Raw genomic sequence first — 17,219 nt, forward strand, 5'->3', positions numbered from 1 at the left:
CTACTGGGATAGGCTCCAGCTCCCTTGTGTCCTCTAACTGCGGGTGTAGGAAAAGTAATGAATGTTGATTTATAACATTTAGGATGGCTGTGTGTTTTCTTATCTTCTGGACCTTATTGAGCGTTTTGTACCAACCTCATACATCGCAGTCTCAGGATGCTCGTGCTAAGAAGAACATGGTAGGATGTAGAGTTTTTGGACCTGACTGTATTCGTGTGTGTGTGTTGGGGGGAGATCCGCAGCACTGTCACAACAAAAAGTTATCAAACACCACTAATTGTTTTAGGCCCCGTTCATACTGAGGTTTGCAATCTGGCTTAAGCAGGATACAGTCAAGGAATTAGGCCTGAGCCAAAGAGGTCTCTGGGATAAAACTGATCAGTTTATGTAGTGCGGAGTTGCATCAGGAAGGACATCCGGCGTAAAACTTGTGCCAATTCACATCAGACCTGCTGTGGAGAAGCTTATTCATTCATTTGATAGCTTATTCATTTCCAGTTTATTTTCCGTGCAAAACAGCACAGAACCCAAACTTTCCAATCTGGTGTAGGATGTGGCCCGAGCTGGATTGCAAACCCTAGTCTGAAAATGGAAAATAGCATTCATAATCACGTGCTAATTAAACATCCCTAAAACCTCCATATTGTAGCTTTAAAATCTTAACATACTGAGATTTAGTACCGCCAGCACCACCTTGTGTGCTCTTCTAACCAGGTACCTGAAAACCGACTGTGGCTAAATAAGACTAAAACAGCGATTTAAACTAGTGTTGATAAAGTAAATGTTTAATACTGTACTTAAATCTAAATTATTTATACACTATATGCTGGAAACAGCATTTCTGTAAAACTCAAATCTGCTAAAGGAAACAAAATCTTCTAATGAATACACTCATTCTCATAATTAAGAGGTAAACACCATGTCAGAGTGTTTCTGTGGCAGTTGTGTGCAACGTTAACAGGGGCGAGAAATGACCCAGAACAGAACCTGCAGGATCCTTAATTATCAGGAGGAACTTTAAGGTTCTCTATGTATAGAAAATTTAACTCCACTCCTACAAATTTTATACGGCACTCTTATTTTCACTGTCAAAGTGCTTCATCATGAATTCCCGGCTGGCCTCATAGGCCAGAAACAATGCTCCGTTGGCAGGGAAGGTTCGGATCAGAGTGGGAGTAAGACCAGAGTAGACCGCCCTCACGCCTAACACAGAACGACAAGAAGAAAAACAAAAAAGCTTGGTAATGAGAACAACAAAGTTCAGCAAACCTAAAACACAAACTGAGGGTTACAGCAGTAAAACAAAGCCTCAACCACAGAGTAGTAGAGAGCGCAGTCCCAATGCTGCCTACTAAATGCGAATGTCCTTTCAAGGAGAGCGACATGACGCTTTGTACCTGTGCAAAATATTGACGAAGCACCTGAATGCGACATGTTTTCATATGCATGTTCAATACGGATACACGAGTGAACACACACATGGGGAAAAAAAAAAAAAACGTGTTAAAATGCCGTTCTGACCTGGATATCGAGCCAGCAAAATTAATTTACATTAAATCATGCAAGGAGAGTATTAAAATTACCCTGAAAACCTTAGTTACAGGAAGTTATACGGATCCAATCTGTTCCAGCTGCAACTGGGCCACAGAGCCTGTATGAGCCGAGACGTTCAGGTGCAGCTGCCTCATATCAGTCCATTAATATATATATATATATATATATATATATATATAATTACCTTTGAAAGGATTCCAAATGCGTTCATCGCGCGATGTGGACGGCACAACCTGCAGCTGTAAACGATTAATGATTCTATCAACAAATGGTTTCATGTAAATGAGTCATTGACTTCATAATTATTTTAGTGTTGAAAATTTAAACAGATCCGTTATGTTCCAGATTCCAAATTTTGCAGACATGATGGCACAATATCACAATCCAGACTGGGCACACAGGCGGCATTAATTGAATCCGTTTTTGTATAGCACTGAATAAGTTCAGCTTTGAATAAAATTCCAGGTGGTTTCTAAATCCTCAGATTTCATACACAGGCATGACACTTTACGTCAGTTTATTGCTCAGAAGTCACAGAAAAAGTATCAAGAATAGCCAAAACTGCCTAATTATGAAGGAAATGTCTCCCTTCTTTCTCTGTTTGTGGTTTTTCCAACATGCACAGCTTTCTAGCATTTTCCACCCGTTTCTTGATGAGATTCTTTGAGCGCTGCCCACTGAGGTGCCCTGATCCAAAATAGCGACCACGACTCCTTGTCTGGACACATCTCAGTGCGACTGCGGACTCTAGTTTGCATATACGGCTCTGTGGCCTCAACCTACCTTCAGTACGCGTGATTGTCCAGAACGTTTTGAAAAATCCTGCCTGTTTGCCCGTCATGGACATAACCTGGATCCGGGACTTGACACAGTCCATGGGATAAGTCACTATCCACAGACATGCCCCACCGAAACCACCGCTGAACATGGTTGCAGCCACACCTAGAATATACAAAACAGCAAATGCAAATACAAACTAAAATCAGATTGTGGAATAACAGCATTGGTCCATTTGTAACAAGGCATCCAGCACAACAATATTTCTGACATTTGGGTTTGTAACATTTTCTAAAATTAAGGTTTATCAACTGAAAATTTAGACCCAAATTGCACTGACAGAGTTTAAAGATGTGTGAAAAACAAACTACACCATAAACTCTAAGGTGATGCTTCCTAAAACGCACTTCTGCATCCAGGTAGTTCAAAATAATGTAAACACACAGATTAGATATGGGCCAGTTAAAAACGCAGATGTAACTATTAGCACAGCTGATCCATACAGACCATCCCTGACAGTTTGGTACGCATATGAACTGGATATTAACTACATTTACTTAATAGTGTTAAATGCAGATTGTCACAGTGACTTATTTTTTAAGTTAAAATTTTCACTTTTATTTTGAGAGGAAACATTTTTTGCTATTCTTTGTGCAAGAACATATAGAAGTGTTTTTCTCTCTCTCAATAGGTTTCAATACCTATGCGGTCTTTTTCACATTTCATGTAGTTTGAAAAGATAGTGCGGGAGAGTTCATAGCCGCCGAAGAAACAGAAGTAACCCGGAATCTCTCTGAGTATTGTGGTGGTCAGGCCCTGGAAGAAGCCCAGCGGGCCCTCATTCTTCATCAGCGTCTTCACCACCGACCATACTGTGCTTCAAAACAGAGGGAAATACAGCTGGGTCAGTCCACACTTAATGCAGATATATACAGTAATGAAACAATCATACAGTCTCAGTCTGTGTGTGAGGAATATATATATATATATATATATATATATATGAATGATTTATTGTCATTACAAGTGCATCAAAATTTCTTCACACCCAATTACCTCAGACAAAAATACAGCAATTAATGTACAATTATTACTAGTTGAACGTAATAATGGCACACAGAATTAAAACAACCGCACACATACATTTGATTGTTAATGTACGCTAAACTTTGAAACAGTCATCCGAATTGAGGCAATGTGAGTGTGGGTAGCAGCAGCAGCCATGCCGCACAGCTGAGCTTGAGGGGGAAGCTGCTACAGCTGTGCCGTGCGGCCTCCCGTGGGGGAAGGAGTGGCAAGTGCAGAGGTCGGGGTGGGGGGAACAAGAGTGTAAAGGTCACGCAGCAACCCTGAGTTGCGCCACCGTCAGCCTGGGAGGGGACCAGCAGCAGCTAAAACCGCGCAGAAGGGAAGGGGAGTGATGTGAGCAGAAGCCAGAGTGGGGTGTGTGTGATGGGGGTAGGGGAGAGGGAATGGAGCATGCTTCAGTCCTATGAAAAACAGTTTATTGTCTTTGTGAGTTGAGATAGGAAAGGAGCCAAATAATAACCAAGGCCTGGAGACATTCCTCTGGAGGAAAACAGTCGGGCAATTTGTCCTTCAGGCTTGATAAGCCTGCCGTGTTGTGGTTTGAGCAGTGAAAAACACTTTTTACAGTTACACTTGAACAACCAAATCCCAATTATGAATTAAGAATATTCCCAATTATGAATCAAGAATATTCACCAGCCTGCGAAATCTTCAACTTCATCTGCAAGGCACGCATCTGCTCCAAGATGTCATCCAATTTGCGTCTGAGTTCAAGAGTCATCACAGTCTGAGAATGCAACGCCTTGCCCACCCCGTTAATCATGACGGACAAGCGAGGGGCGGTGGTTCTTGATGCCGCCGTCTTGCCAATTTTCCGATAGATCAGGGCAGCACATAAGCCAGAAAGTACCAGCCCTGCTACCATAAGACCAAATATGAATAAATCCTCGATGTCCTCAATGAAGAAAGGCGCCAAGCATGCCACACGCCAAGACCCCCAGGAGTCAAGAACATAGCCCACAGGATACGTTCCATCTGCGCAGGTAGGATCCCTCGGTCCTGCCCTTCTTGCAGAAAAGATGGTGTCAATAGCATTCAGAGACCAGCTGATGAATTCCATGGTTAATCCAATAGTAGTCCAATAGATCCAGTATCCAATAATACACCCCCTGGCAAAAATTATGGAATCACCGGCCTCAGAGGATGTTGATTCAGTTGTTTAATTTTGTAGACAAAAAAAGCAGATCACAGACATGACAAAACTAAAATCATTTCAAATGGCAACTTTCTGGCTTTAAGAAACACTATAAGAAATCAGGAAAAAAAAAATAAATTGTGGCAGTCAGTAACGGTTGCTGTTTTAGACCAAGCAGAGGGAAAAAAAAAAATGGAATCACTCAATTCTGAGGAAAAAATTATGGAATCATGAAAAACAAAAGAACGCTCCAACACATCACTAGTATTTTGTTGCACCACCTCTGCCTTTTATAACAGCTTGCAGTCTCTGAGGTATGGCATGGACTTAATGAGTGACAAACAGTACTCTTCATCAATCTGGCTCTAACTTTCTCTGATTGCTGTTGCCAGATCAGCTTTGCAGGTTGGAGCCTTGTCATGGACCATTTTCTTCAACTTCCACCAAAGATTTTCAATTGTCTTAAGATCCGGACTATTTGCAGGCCATGACATTGACCCCATGTGTCTTCTTGCAAGGAATGTTTTGACAGTTTTTGCTCTATGGCAAGATGCATTATCATCTTGAAAAATGATTTCATCATCCCCAAACATCCTTTCAATGGATGGGATAAGAAAAGTGTCCAAAATATCAACGTAAACTTGTGCATTTATTGATGATGTAATGACAGCCATCTCCCCAGTGCCTTTACCTGACATGCAGCCCCATATCATCAATGACTGTGGAAATGTACATTTTCTCTTCAGGCAGTCATCTTTATAAATCTCATTGGAACGGCACCAAACAAAAGTTCCAGCATCATCACCTTGCCCAATGCAGATTTGAGATTCATCACTGAGTATGACTGTCATCCAGTCATCCACGGTCCACGACTGCTTTTCCTTAGCCCATTGTAACCTTGTTTTTTTATGTTTAGGTGTTAATGATGGCTTTCGTTTAGCTTTTCTGTATGTAAATCCCATTTCCTTTAGGCGGTTTCTTACAGTTCGGTCACAGACGTTGACTCCAGTTTCCTCCCATTCATTCCTCATTTGTTTTGTTGTGCATATTTGATTTTTGAGACATATTGCTTTAAGTTTTCTGTCTTGACGCTTTGATGTCTTCCTTGGTCTACCAGTATGTTTGCCTTTAACAACGTTCCCATGTTTGTATTTGGTCCAGAGTTTAGACACACCTGACTGAACAACCAACATCTTTTGCAACATTGCGTGATGATTTACCCTCTTAAGAGTTTGATAATCTTCTCCTTTGTTTCAATTGACATCTCTCGTGTTGGAGCCATGATTCATGTCAGTCCACTTGGTGCAACAGCTCTCCAAGGTGTGATCACTCCTTTTTAGATGCAGACTAACGAGCAGATCTGATTTGATGCAGGTGTTAGTTTTGGGAATGGAAATTTACAGGGTGATTCCGTAATTTATTCCTCAGAATTGAGTGAGTCCATATTTTTTGCCCCTCTGCTTGGTCTAAAAAAGTAACCGTTACTGACTGCCACAATTTTTTTTCCTGATTTCTTATAGTGTTTCTTAAAGCCAGAAAGTTGCCATTTGAAATGACTTTAGTTTTGTGTCATGTCTGTGATCTGCTTTTTTTCTACAAAATTAAACAACTGAAGGAACATCCTCCGAGGCCAGTGATTCCATAATTATTGCCAGGGGTTGTAATTTGAGGAATTCACGGTCTGGTGAAGTAGGGACTTGAAGGTTAAAGCAGAGAGCAGAGCTAAGGGAGAGTGGAGGAGATGCGACCGCCCTCGTCGGTCGCATCTCCTCACACACACACACACTCATTCGCATGTCTGAGCGCCCTGCACCAAATTCTGCTTGAAGTCAGTGTGGGCTTCTGCACAAACCTGGCAAAATTATTCTGTCTGTCAGACCGCCCATTTCAGTAAAATGTCTGATTTCCTCACAAATGAAGTCACCCGTCTGTGTCTTTTTTCCCCCCAACCTTTTATCATTTATTAAATGTGTTCCTTGTCAGCTGATGGCTGGCGCAGCAAACAAAAAGAAAAAAAGTGATGTGCACAGTTGGTAGCACAGTGCTAACTATTAATCCACCATTCTGCCACACACACACACACACACACACCCCTGTTTAGTTTATTATTTACACTAAAAAATTCTTCAGATGCGTTTACACATAACCAAGACGCGTTACGAATGTCATTTTTCTGTAATTCGTGACACATTCCTGACATTCTTAATGTGACTTAACGCATCTGAATAGGTTTCTTAATAGTGCTTGTTGGTGCGTGATATTCTTGATATTTGTGGAGCATGTTTTTGCCTGTCAAAAAATCTTCCACGAATGTCACACACCACCCTCATTTCATCTCACGTCATGGAGGTCACAACTGAGCGTATTGATCCGTCTTGAAGAGTACTGATCCTTAATAGAACGTGACAACATTCGTAGTGGTTCCTGTGATGGTTCTTGGAGCCCAAACTGTCACGCATTATTACGGACACGGAAACTGTCAAGTTTTGACACGACTTGTAACACGGTGTCACATTTCACTGCGCGCCACGACAAATCAGTTCTCTGTCACATGCGCACAATTAAACTCGGCTCCAAATGTTGTTCCACAGTTCCTGCTGAAGCTCCTCAGGATGCTCCTGCAGGTGTTCCACCTGCTGTTGTAACCGATGAGCGGGAGAACAAGTCTGAGCCAGAGGAAACAGAGGAGACTCGGGTGCAGCCAGACATCTCTGCACCTCCTCAGGTCTGGCGGAGGAAGAAGCGCGCGCACAATTAAACTCTGCTGCATCGCATTCAGTTTGATCGCTGACACCAAGTTGCCTAAAAGTCTAATTTCAGTGCTCTTCAGCACGCTCCTGCAGGTGTTCCACCTGCTGCATGTGCCTGATGTTCGGGAAAATGCGCGAGACGAGAGCCGCATGAAGCCACACATCTGGCTCTGTCCTCCTCCTCTCTGCGCCACTCCATGGCACAGAGCCCAACTACGCATGCAGTCACAAAGTTCTTCTGAAAAACTGGAGCGATCTGAATTCGGTTGGATGAATATGGGTGGGTGTGTGTGTGTGGAGACAATTCACCTCGTTCACAACGTGACAGAACTTAATGCGCTGTTACGTGCAATAGCGCACAACGCGGAACACTATTCTTGACTGTGCGTAATGGTTTCTGATAATTCTCCAGCAACACGTGCCATTAATCGTTAACGTGTGGTAACAGGTTGCAGCAGTTCCTGAGGACACCTGACGCCTCTGCCCTGAATCATCACATTCGTGATCAGCGGCCAAGAATGTGTACTTCGTGGCATTCGTGACTTGTCGTCGTCATGTGTAAACGCAGCATTAAATAAAAGTTGTATTAATTCTACTAATTAAAAAAGCACGTCATAATTGATTTAATTAATCTTATTTAGCTGATATAAAAAAACATTTCTAAACCTTTTTGTTCTGCATCTTGGCATTCTCCATCTCTTGCCAAAAAGAAGTACCTGGAACTCTCTGAACAGTGGATGGCTTGAATCTGTCAAAACATTTGTCACCATCTTTAAAGACCTGACATGAGAATCTTATCAGGTCACCTAAGAGTATGCCCACGATTTTGGTGCGTACTTTAATCACTCTGCAGCTTGTTTCTGTTCTTTAAGATCAGCAAACCCAGCCACAACACCAAGGAGAACATCTGGAGTGATTCAATAAATCATCATTATAGAAACACTGTCAACATTAAAACTACAAAGCATGAAATGTATTCGCTGATGGGTTTTCGTAAGGACAGCATTGACCTGGACTTCAAAGATAAGCTTATTATCGATGAGGATGTCCAACTATTTATACTTCTGTCCCACCTCTACAGCATGATCAACAGCCACCACTGGGGGAGATGGATGATTGATTCTTCCTAAAAATCAATGACCATCTCCTTTGTTCTTGGCACATTAATATCCAGAACAGGACAACTTACACCAGTCCAAGAAATCAAACACTACTGGACCGCGGTCCTGATCGTCACCTTTCAGCAGCAAATCTAATACTATAACACCCCTCCGTGTTGGCTCCAGCATGTGTTTGAGTACAAAACAAACAAGAGGGTGAAAGGATATACCCTTGCAGTGATACAGTGGAAGGTGTGAGAATGTCAGATAAAGCACTGTTTACTTTAACACTCTGGTGCCGATTGGTCAAGAAATCAAGAAGCCAACAGATCAGACTGGGCACAACTTAACCCGTTTGCCAAAATGGGGGCTGGATGCAGTTTATAGCTCAGAATAAATAAATAAAGATCTATAAACACCAGCTGTACCAGAGGGTTTGCATCCTCTAGATGTATCAAGATCAGGTTCAGCAGGGTGCCAATAGCATCAACACTCTTTCCTCACTGACAGGCAAACTGAACTTAAGTTTGACTGAACTATTTCCACTAATGGACCTTTGATAATTTTGTCAAAAGTTTTTATGACAAACAATGTAAGGGGCGACAAGCCTGAAGTAATTCAGCATCTTTGGGGAATTATTTTGTGGCAGAGGTACAACAGTGGATGCAGGGCTGTGAAGTGAAAATTGTGAAATCCGAGGAAAATTTGTAGGTGGTCTGAAGGTGATTGTGAAATCCGAGGAAAATTTGTAGGTGGTCTGGGGGTGCAGCCCCCCGGAGCTGGGGTCTCGGGCCCCACGGGGCCCAAGAAACCAGATTAATTTTTATCTAGTGATACATTTTCAGCATCTTCTGGAAGAAAAAAAATCTCAAAATTAGTGCACATTTAAATGATCCTGTATTCAACCTTTCATTTGACCTGTCAATGATCATGTTGAAATAACAATATGATGTGGAAGTAGAACCTGGAATTATTTTCCTTTTAATTGTAAATCAAATTATGAATTAACTCAGAACAGTTAAACTACAGGAAATTCATGAAGACTGAAAAGACTATTATGGCATTTCAAAAACCACAACTAAAGCTTGTAGAATATTTTAAAATCATGGTTGAACTATCACTAACATATCTTATTGTAAAAAAGTCACATATTGTGTAAATTCCTGTAAAGCCAGTCTTTTTTCCCATGAAAAAAAGTCTACATTAATAAAACTCATTTACATTCTTGTGTAAATTCATGTAAATCCATTCAAAGCCACAATAGCTTTTTCCAATGAAAGAAAGTGATTAATAGATTAATGAAAGAAAAAAGTCAATCTTCTTGTCTAAAATCCTGTTTGAACAGCAGAATGTTTATTTTCCAGAGAGAGAAAAATTCTTACCGTGTTTCCTGATGGCACAGTTCACTTTTCCCGTTTCTTTCATCTTTCAGGTGTGTTCATGAAGCCAGTGACAATTCCACGGATTCTTGTACTTAACAGACTTTTTCCAAACAGTCTCTTGCCATCTTCTCTCTGTCCAACGTCGCTCCGTGACAGACGTGCTGCAAAATTCTTTTAAAAACTTGAAAGCTCTAAAAGTTTGCAATGTCACATGCTATGTTTAGCTTATGCGTCGCGCAGGAGCCACACATCTTCACCGCAGCAACCAACCAGTTTCACTTTACAACTGCCATAACAGCAAGGCTTTGAGTGGCATTTATTCTCCTTGAAACTCCGCGGATCCGAGGAAACAGATGTGTACACGTAACACACAGATCAGTGTCCATGGACTTAAAACTTACACGATGTCATAAAAAAAAAAAAAAAAAACTGACTATTATGATTAAAGAGTACAACACTAACACCCCCCCACGATGAAATCCTGCGGAGTTTTCACAGCCCTGTGGATGATTTCCAAAGATCAGGTACCTGATCTCCTCAAGGGATCTCCTAAAACTGAAACTGAATACATCTACCTGCTGTTCTGCACAGTTCTTCAGAATGCAACTTCCCAACACCATCGGAGCCGGAACCTTTCCTCTCCTCAACTCCCCAGAGATGGTTCAAGACCACGGCCACACTATTCTGCTGTTCATGGACGACACTACCGAAAACAGACAACTCCTGACTAAAATCATAAAAATTAAAACAATTATAAAAATAGTTTGACTCCTTATGGACCTGCCACGCCTTGATAATTTAGACAGCGTATACTGACTTATGAAAAATTTGGCAAATACGCTGGCTACTTCAAATAAATTGTGCAACTGTCACACCATGATGAATTAGCCAGCGTTTCCAATCGAGTGGTCCAGGTTGGTACTGCCCGGTATTGGCCAGCAGTACCCTTTTGTTTGGTAGGCGACGTGCGTAGACGTTGACATGCATGTCATCACGCAGCCTCACCCTCCACACGTCGCCAAACAGAGTAATTTAACTTTTTTTTATTTTATCTTGGTCTTGGTGGCTCACTCTGTGTGTGAATGATTTTAATATTTGAAACAGTCTGAACTGTTCACATGAGGACTGCAGCTTCCGTGTGAGCTGTTCGATGGACAGCACCGGGTTAGTTCCCATTTGTAACTGGTCCATAATTTTGAACCCAGGATCTTCTGGTCTCAAGCCCAACGCCTTAACCACTAGACCATCACCTCCCCCTCACACCAAGTGACTTATCGGTCACAGCAGAGTTCCTGGCAAGTCAATACGGTTTGTCAAACCTGGCAATATCCAGCTTTGAGCCGGCATCATGTTCTTGAAGCAAAAAGTTTCATCTATTTAATTGCGGTGACTGCATATGAGTGTATCATAGTAGAAAGAGGAATCCAACATCTTTTGAGCCTCTTGTATACGACGCCGCATCTTCCTCTTTTCTTTATCCCATGCAAATTTGCTTGATCATTCCAAAGCTCTGACCTCACTAAGGGGGGGGGGGGGGGGGGGACGGGACTGCAGAGGAGTCCACGGTGCCAGCAGTGGCACCTCACAGGCAGTAGGAGGAACTCCCAATTATACTGAACAGGCTCACCATTATCACAAAATACACGACAACTGACACACAAACCTGAGGAGAAGAAAATATCCCAGTGGAGTAACAAATCATTGTGCTACACGGGTCAAACTAAATAATGAAAAAACAAATTATTTGTCTCTTTGTATAGAAAATAATCCACTGAATGACTGACTTTCTTGTGCAATTTGGTTCCATTTAATGGGCATTTTGGTTCCATACGTGTTGCTCTATTAACTTTTCATAAAAATGCATCCACGATACAGGGAATTTAAATCCAGTGCACCATAAGCTGATTGTTGTTCAACTGGGACAACTTTAGTGGCTGGAGAGGTGCTGTTTCAAGTTTTCACTGGATCTGAAAAGCAGATGTGTGTGCGCGCACACATTAGTTCAATGTTCAATAATTAGTTCAAGTCTTCAGGCAGACAGATGAGGTAATCACTGAAATCCCTTGCTTTAGGTGCACAGGCAGAAGCAAAACATCGTACGAATTTAATTCACTGAAGTTGGGTTTTCTACCTCTGGCAACAAAAAGCAGTTTAGTGAGTTATTTTGCTTCTTACAATAACACTTAGTACCCGTTAGCTTCTATTGACTAATGTGGTGTTTACATTCAAATTAAATGATACGGCAATTAAACTGATTTTTGTCCTGAGTGAAAATAGCCTAGGTTGAAAATAGGTGGAATTCTCCTTTGTCAACAGTGCAGTTATGTCTCCATGACATTATGGCCAAGGAGATGAATATAAGTTGGTCTGCTGGTGGGTTTTCTTGTTGCATGAAACAAATGCGACTTGTGCTTATCCCCCTTCACAGTGCAATTTTTTTTTTTTTGATAGATGCAGCCAATACTCTGATGTGACATACAAGTATTTTAATGTCTTAAAGTGCTGGAGAATATCTCTAAGAAATTATTTTTAAAGGTTATGGTTTGAGGTGATTATCTAGAGCTACTGGATGTTTGTGAAAATATCCCTGCATCCATTTTCTATACTCCAATTAAGGGTCACGGCAGGGCTGGAGCCTATGCCAGCTGTCATAGGGCGTGAGGCGCGGTACACCCTGGACAGGATGCCAGTCTGTCACAGGGCCACATATAGACAAAAACACACTCACACCTACGTACAATTTCAATGTTTTCAATCCACCTAACCTGCATGTCTTTGGATGTGGGAGGAAGCTGGAGAGAACCCACACAAACACGGGGAGAACACACAAACTCCACACAGAAAGGCCACAGGTGGGAATTGATCCCATGACCTTCTCAGTGGGCCTCATGTATCAACGTGCGTACGGTGATATTTGAGCGTATAAGGGGTGTACGCCAAAACAGCTGCACTACTTGGCATTTATCAATGTGGTCGTTGGCGTACGCTGCACTGAAAATATACACCAGGTCAAGAGGTGGCGTAAATTATACACCAAAATTAACCAGCGCTGGAATCCACATAAAAATGTAAATGATCAACATGATAAACAGTGCCATTATACAAATCAATGCATATGTTACATAAATAACACTTTTCTGATTATACTAAATAATAATCAATACAAATCCCGCTTTTGCGGGATCTCGAGCACGATCCGTGGCCACAGCGCTGACTGCAAAGAAAGCGCTGCTCGCCTTTTTCTCCAGACTTCGAGCCTGGAGCTTAACTTTATGTGGTGTGATCGTTTTAGACAATGAAATTGATAATTACAACTGTAGTTTTGTCATTCCCTTCATCCGTGCTGCAATCAGGTTGTGTCTTCTCCATTCCTTTGTCACAATAAAATAAAGAAATACACGTACATCTTAAGAATAAAGAAATCTGTAAAATTAGGCGTGTCTTATTAATTGAGCAAGCAAATATCCACGTCAAGAATTATTGACATGTGAAAAGAGACAGTGGTCCCTCGCTATAACGCGGTTCACCTTTCACGGCCTTGTCGTTTCACGGAGTTTTTAGTCAAATTTTGCATGTTTTTTTTGTTTGTTTTTTTATATATACAGTGTTCTGTGTGTCTGTTTATAAGAATCTTCTCGCCCAGAAGAAAAAAAGAGCACCAACAACTACTCATAACTGTGTTTGTCACACGGAAACAGACACCTGCAGCCAGGTGTGAGTGGAAAAAGGCGCGGCGTCAGGACGCAGAGGCGCGATCTGTGAAATACTGGTCAGTCACTATTAATAATTTCTTATGTGTCCGACCTCGTTCGTTGATCGTTAAAATTAAATTCGTTAGTTCTAAAAGCCATCATAATTATTTATAGGAAAATGTTCTATTTTTATTTCTCAAACAAATGTTTGGGCCTGAAAACAGTTTGGTCTTATTTTTCTACTAAGGTTTGAACTTTGAGAGTGTTTACACACGAGAGAAAAGTGAGAAAATGTTAATGCCTGATTGAGAAAAGTGTATAAAGTGGTTTTACAGGGTTTTTACAGCTTTAAAACATCTATAATTGTAAAAAATAATGGTGACTACATCGCAGACTTTGTTTTTTTGCGGACCATTTTTAGAACGTAACTCCCGCGATAAACAAGGGACCACTGTAACACTTTTTTGATTATACTACAAAATAATTAATTCGACGGCCGCTTTTGACGCTCTATTGGCGCGCGTTGTGATTGGTGGAGTTCTTTTTCTTTGCCGTCTTCCTGGCTTCCATGTCGTAAAATGAGGGTGTGTCTGAAGCGGAGTCTGAATATTTATGGGCGTGTTTATTATAATTACAATTGTTTTCACCAGCCGCATTTATCAAGGTCACGTCAGGCGTATGCTGGAAATGGGCAGGTGCGCACTGCTTGATACGTGTCACGGCAACTTTGGTGTACTTTAAATTTACACCGTAAATTTACGCCACAAGTGCGCAACGTTGATACATGAGGCCCATTGTGAGGCAACAGTGCTAACTACTAAGCCACCGTGCTGCCCTTTGTGAAAATAATTCATTAGAAAGACAGACAAAAAACCGACTTGTACAAATCAGTTCATTATTACTGGTGTAATCCTGCTAAGACAGACAGACAGACATGAGAAGCCTCCTTGGTGGAAGCAATAAATATATGCAATCTGGGCTTTGAAAGAATCCAAAAAGCAGATGAAATACTGAAACCAGTCATAAATAATCGTGGCATTACCTAATCACAATCAAACATATTGTTAAGCAGCTTAGTTTGTTTGAGATACAGAGTAAAAATGTAAACTGTATCTGATGCATGTCTCAAAGACACGCTGTAATTCACATCAGTCTAGGTTCTGTCTACTGGAAATCTGATAATACACAAAACAGTAAAAATAATTGATCAAATTGGATGATATTAGTCCATATGGAGACTGAATAATATCTAACCAGACACTTTTATTACAACACTGACAGTGACAAAAAGCACCTACTTTTGACCTTTGGAGATCTTTCCGGAGGCCTCCATTTCAAACATTGCTTGGAGCCGGCACTTGACGAGCTCAGTGGGACAAAGTACGAGTGAAGAGAAGATGGACGCCACTGACCCGGCGCAGGCTTTCTGCATATCGCTAACGGAGAGAGATCACAAACAAGCAAAACCTCAAGTTGTGTTCTCGGGGTGAAGGTGGCATCACATTAATATGAAGGATGAGCCGTCTCACCTCAGCGCGGCCTCTCTGTGTAGCCCGGCCATGAAGCGAACGACCTGCTGGCAGAAGCCGTAGCTCATGAAGAGCACGGAGTTCTCGGCGATGTTGGCCATGAGTGCCGGCGTGGTGCCGCGGTAGAGCCCGCGCAGACCCACCTGTCTGTAGGTGGACATGAAGCAGTGAATGAAGCCGCGGTACATCGTGGGAAACGTCTGCATCTTGACTTTTGCAGTGTCAAGCGGTTGTCCGCTAAAAACACACGCAGCGCCCCCTGGATAGAAGACAGTGTAAAAACAGCCAACAACACAGTTGAAGATACAAACTCAAACTGGACTGAAACAAGTTTTCAAGCAGCTCAATTATTTTGAATAAACTCAAAAAGAATCTACTTCCTCCACAAACCAACTTTACATGTTAAAGATTTTCTACTGATGTACAAAAAAATGTGTGCTGGTGGAGTGTTTGTGTAGCACAATAATCTGATCTGCTGTCCATGTGTTTACTATTAACTTGGAGTGACTGACAGTACAAACTAAAAAGAACACCTAGTGCTAGAAATTAATGTTCCTCACACTTCTATCAAACTAAGTCTTAGAATATTCTGACCTTCAGAATCAAACCACAGATGTGCATCTCTCTGTCATTTTGGTCGGCATGTTTTATCAGCGCAGCTGAATGGACAACAACATTTATGGTGGAATAACTAAAACCAGGTTCAGATTGGATGAGCAGCAGGAATTATATAACGGCTGAGGCGATCCGTGTCATTTGATTGATGGGTTGTATGTCACATGACGGATTATTCGTACCATTTACCGCTGGTTCACTGACCATGCAATAGTTTTTTTGTTTTTTTTTTAGTGTGCAGTTTTGGTGCTATATGAAATGCACTACTGCACGCCCTGATCACCGCACGCGTTCACACTACCGGGGGGAGCGTTTAGCTAAACATAGCGGAGTTTGTTTTGGTAGCAGCCGACGAGTTGAAGGAGCTAATTGACGCTGCTAATTCTTCTAAGACAAAAAAAAAAACAAATCCACTCCGCTGTAAGCCATTTGGAGGCATGAAGAGCTGTTAGGATGAAAAGCTGGGCAAATTTCTGACATTAGGGTTATTTTTTTTGCTGGACTGTGGAAATACATGAAGGCTTTTTGGAAGTACACAAAGTCAGTGGACTACATCATTGCAATTTTGGACTCCAATTTAAAGTTCATGTTGGACTGTTAACCACCAGTGGAACACCAAAATGTAAGTCCCTTTTCTGTTTATAAATTAATAAAATATCAAATGACAAGGTTCTATTTTAGCCGTTATATAATACGAATAATCATTTTTTTCCCCCCATTCATTCAATGATACGAAGCCTTGTTGAATGGTACATTCCATCTTTCATCTCATGAAATATTCATACCATTGAACTCAAACATTCATTATTTATATAATAAGGCAGATCTGATAGGAAACGTGGTCAGAGACTGACTGCAAGTATGAACCACAAGAATCTCATCTTTCTGACATGACTTCACGGTGTTCGTGTGCAGATGTGGAGTTTACAATTGATAAATGACAGATCATCTTATTAGCTATGATCACAGGCTTCATAAAGAAATGAAGATGAATGATGAATTTTCATATTTTGGAAAAGCCTTCTTTTCCAAAATAGGTCATCAGTCGTTTGTAACGTCCATAATCTGGATCTCTGGAAATCCACAGTCTAAAAAAAAAAAAAAAACTCTTGGATTCTTTCTTTGTTGTTGCTTTTGGCTTTTGATGGTGCAAGACAAAAGATGTGAGAAATCATGTCCATCCAGGTTGTCTGCCTTTTCTTGTACTTAAAAACTGTCATCAACTGTTATAGTCACCACTCCCTACAAAAACTGGCATGACACAACCAGGCACATCGATCAGGTAGATTCAACTAGTCGCAGACCGAGCCCCAACTTTCTCACTTTACAGAGCCTGAAGAAAAAAAAAAAAAAAAAACTAGATTTTGTAAGCATCAAAATCATAAAAAAAAAAAAATCAATGTAAGTGATTGCTGCAGTTTGACTCATAAAATACAATCTTCAAACACAACCAAACACAATCTTCAGTTTCATTTTTATGCCGATGACCTCCAGATTTATATGCCAGTTGTGCCTAATAATACAAGTGCTTTGGACTCCATACATAGCTTTTTTTTAAAGATATTAAGGACTGGCTGCCTCAGAATTTTCTGCACC

At 41.2% G+C, this 17,219-nt stretch overlaps 1 protein-coding gene across 1 annotated transcript in view; it reads right to left on the bottom strand.

Moving 5' to 3' along the window:
• Nucleotides 1-894: 894 nt before the first annotated feature.
• Nucleotides 895-17,219, bottom strand: part of slc25a15b (solute carrier family 25 member 15b) — a 49,569-nt gene continuing 33,244 nt past the window's right edge. The window contains exons 3-7 of the mRNA XM_034178613.1: nt 15,009-15,267; nt 14,778-14,915; nt 3,033-3,208; nt 2,338-2,496; nt 895-1,203 (exon numbers count right to left, since the gene is read on the bottom strand). Of these exons, the coding sequence (XP_034034504.1) occupies nt 1,064-1,203; nt 2,338-2,496; nt 3,033-3,208; nt 14,778-14,915; nt 15,009-15,267 (872 nt within the window). The 3' untranslated portion in view covers nt 895-1,063. The remainder of the gene's footprint in view (nt 1,204-2,337; nt 2,497-3,032; nt 3,209-14,777; nt 14,916-15,008; nt 15,268-17,219) is intronic.

This window comes from Thalassophryne amazonica, chromosome 9 (genome assembly GCF_902500255.1).
Source record: "Thalassophryne amazonica chromosome 9, fThaAma1.1, whole genome shotgun sequence".
Classification (NCBI taxonomy): Eukaryota; Metazoa; Chordata; class Actinopteri; order Batrachoidiformes; family Batrachoididae; genus Thalassophryne; species Thalassophryne amazonica.